General features: G+C 36.1%; 1 protein-coding gene across 1 annotated transcript in view; it reads right to left on the bottom strand.

Annotated features, from left to right (window-relative positions):
- Positions 1–946, bottom strand: part of SEL1L2 (sel-1 suppressor of lin-12-like 2 (C. elegans)) — a 126,928-nt gene extending 125,982 nt beyond the window's left edge. The window contains exon 1 of the mRNA XM_006865641.1: positions 893–946. Within this exon, the coding sequence (XP_006865703.1) occupies positions 893–946 (54 nt within the window). The remainder of the gene's footprint in view (positions 1–892) is intronic.
- Between the last annotated feature and the right edge of the window lie 730 nt (positions 947–1,676).

Raw genomic sequence — 1,676 nt, 5'->3', positions numbered from 1 at the left:
CAAAAGTATGAAATACCATTCCTCTACACTCTCAATAATAAATAGCATCAATCTTTGATTTTTTTAAGTTTTACGAATATAATAGAAAAAACTCAACCCTGCTGTTTTATTAGAATTTCCCATATTTCTAGTGAGTTTGAATATTTTTTATTAGCCATTTAATTTCTTCTGTCATTGGCCTATCCATATCCTTTGCCCATTATATTAGATTTATTAATATTTTCTTATTGATATATAAATCTTTATAATACTTTTGGACATTGTCATTTATTAGCAACATATTTGATAACTCTTCTCTAAGTCTTGCCTCTTATCATTGATTTACTGTGTTTTATTATATCAAAATCTTAGTTTTTTATAGCAAAATTTGTCAAAGTTTTCTTATAGAATACAAAAAATCAATAATCCACCTTTTGTGACTTTTCTGAAATACTATGCCAGCTGTTTTATATTTTACATGTGTGAAACTGCTTATTGCATGTCTTCACAACTGCCTTCTCAGATTATGTGCTTACTAAACTGCTGTTGAGGAGCCTTGGTGGCACAGTGGTTAAGCACTTTTTTGCTAAAGTTGGTGATTGGAACCCACCAGCCACTTTACAGGAGAAAGATATGGCAGTCTGCTTCTGCAAAGATTACAGTTTTGGTAATCTTATGGGACAGTTCTACTCAGTCCTGTGTTGTTGTTAAATGTGGCCAAGTCGATTCTAACTCATACCAACAAAGGAGTGGCTGGTAAGTTTGAACCACTGACTTTGAGGTTGACTGTTTATCCTATAGCACCACACCAGGTTGTGAAAAGTCAGAATCAGCTTGATGGGCAAAGAAGGAAAACTGCTGTTATTCCTCAGGATGAAAACAATGTTCATTTGCACAGTAAGATCAGCAATACCAGCTTGACTAATAATTCGAGGAAGATAGTGGAGTGAGAAGTGGCGAATACCATAGTATATTCAAAATGAAATGAAATAGATGTCTCTTACAGGGATTACTGACTGTTCCCTCAGACTTCCCTTCGTCTAGAATAAGAGAACCCTTGATTTGTTGCTAAGCAGTAATGACTATAAAGGTTGATCCCTAAGAAGCTGATGATGCGGTGGGTCAAAAAGTCAAATATCAGCAAGTCTATGGTTTAACTTCTTACATTTTCCAACCTCCTCAGCAGTCAGGTATGGGCATGTGACTAAGTTCTGACCAATATATGTGAGTAACAGTGACGTGAGCAACTTTCAGGTCATGCTCTTAATGATGGGTGTCCCTTTGCACCTTCCTCCTTTCATGGTTGGAATGTCTAGCCATCTTGCATAATGCAGACAAGCACAACATCCTTAAGATGGCAGAGGCACAAAACAGGAAGTTTTAGTCCCTGATGGCTTCATAGAGCAGAACTACCCTCACAGTTTGAGTTTAAACACTAGGAAAAACCATAGTTCTTTTTAAGCCTCTGTGATTTTAGGTCTCAGTCATAACCGACTAAATCTAAACCCTAAATCAGTGGTTCTCAAAATATAATCTGTGGATCCCTCAGAATTGTAAGACCCTTCCGGCAGGTCTGTGAGGTCAAAGCTATTTTTATAACAATACAAAGATGTTATTTACCCTTTTTCATCATGTTGATGTTTGCATTGATGTTGCAAGAGCAATAATAAATAAAGATGCTGACATTTTAGCATGCA

Source organism: Chrysochloris asiatica, unplaced genomic scaffold (assembly GCF_000296735.1).
Source record: "Chrysochloris asiatica unplaced genomic scaffold, ChrAsi1.0 scaffold00080, whole genome shotgun sequence".
In the NCBI taxonomy this organism is placed as follows: Eukaryota; Metazoa; Chordata; class Mammalia; order Afrosoricida; family Chrysochloridae; genus Chrysochloris; species Chrysochloris asiatica.
The sequence above is the reverse complement of the archived record's forward strand: the minus strand, read 5'-3'. Positions and strand labels throughout refer to the sequence as shown.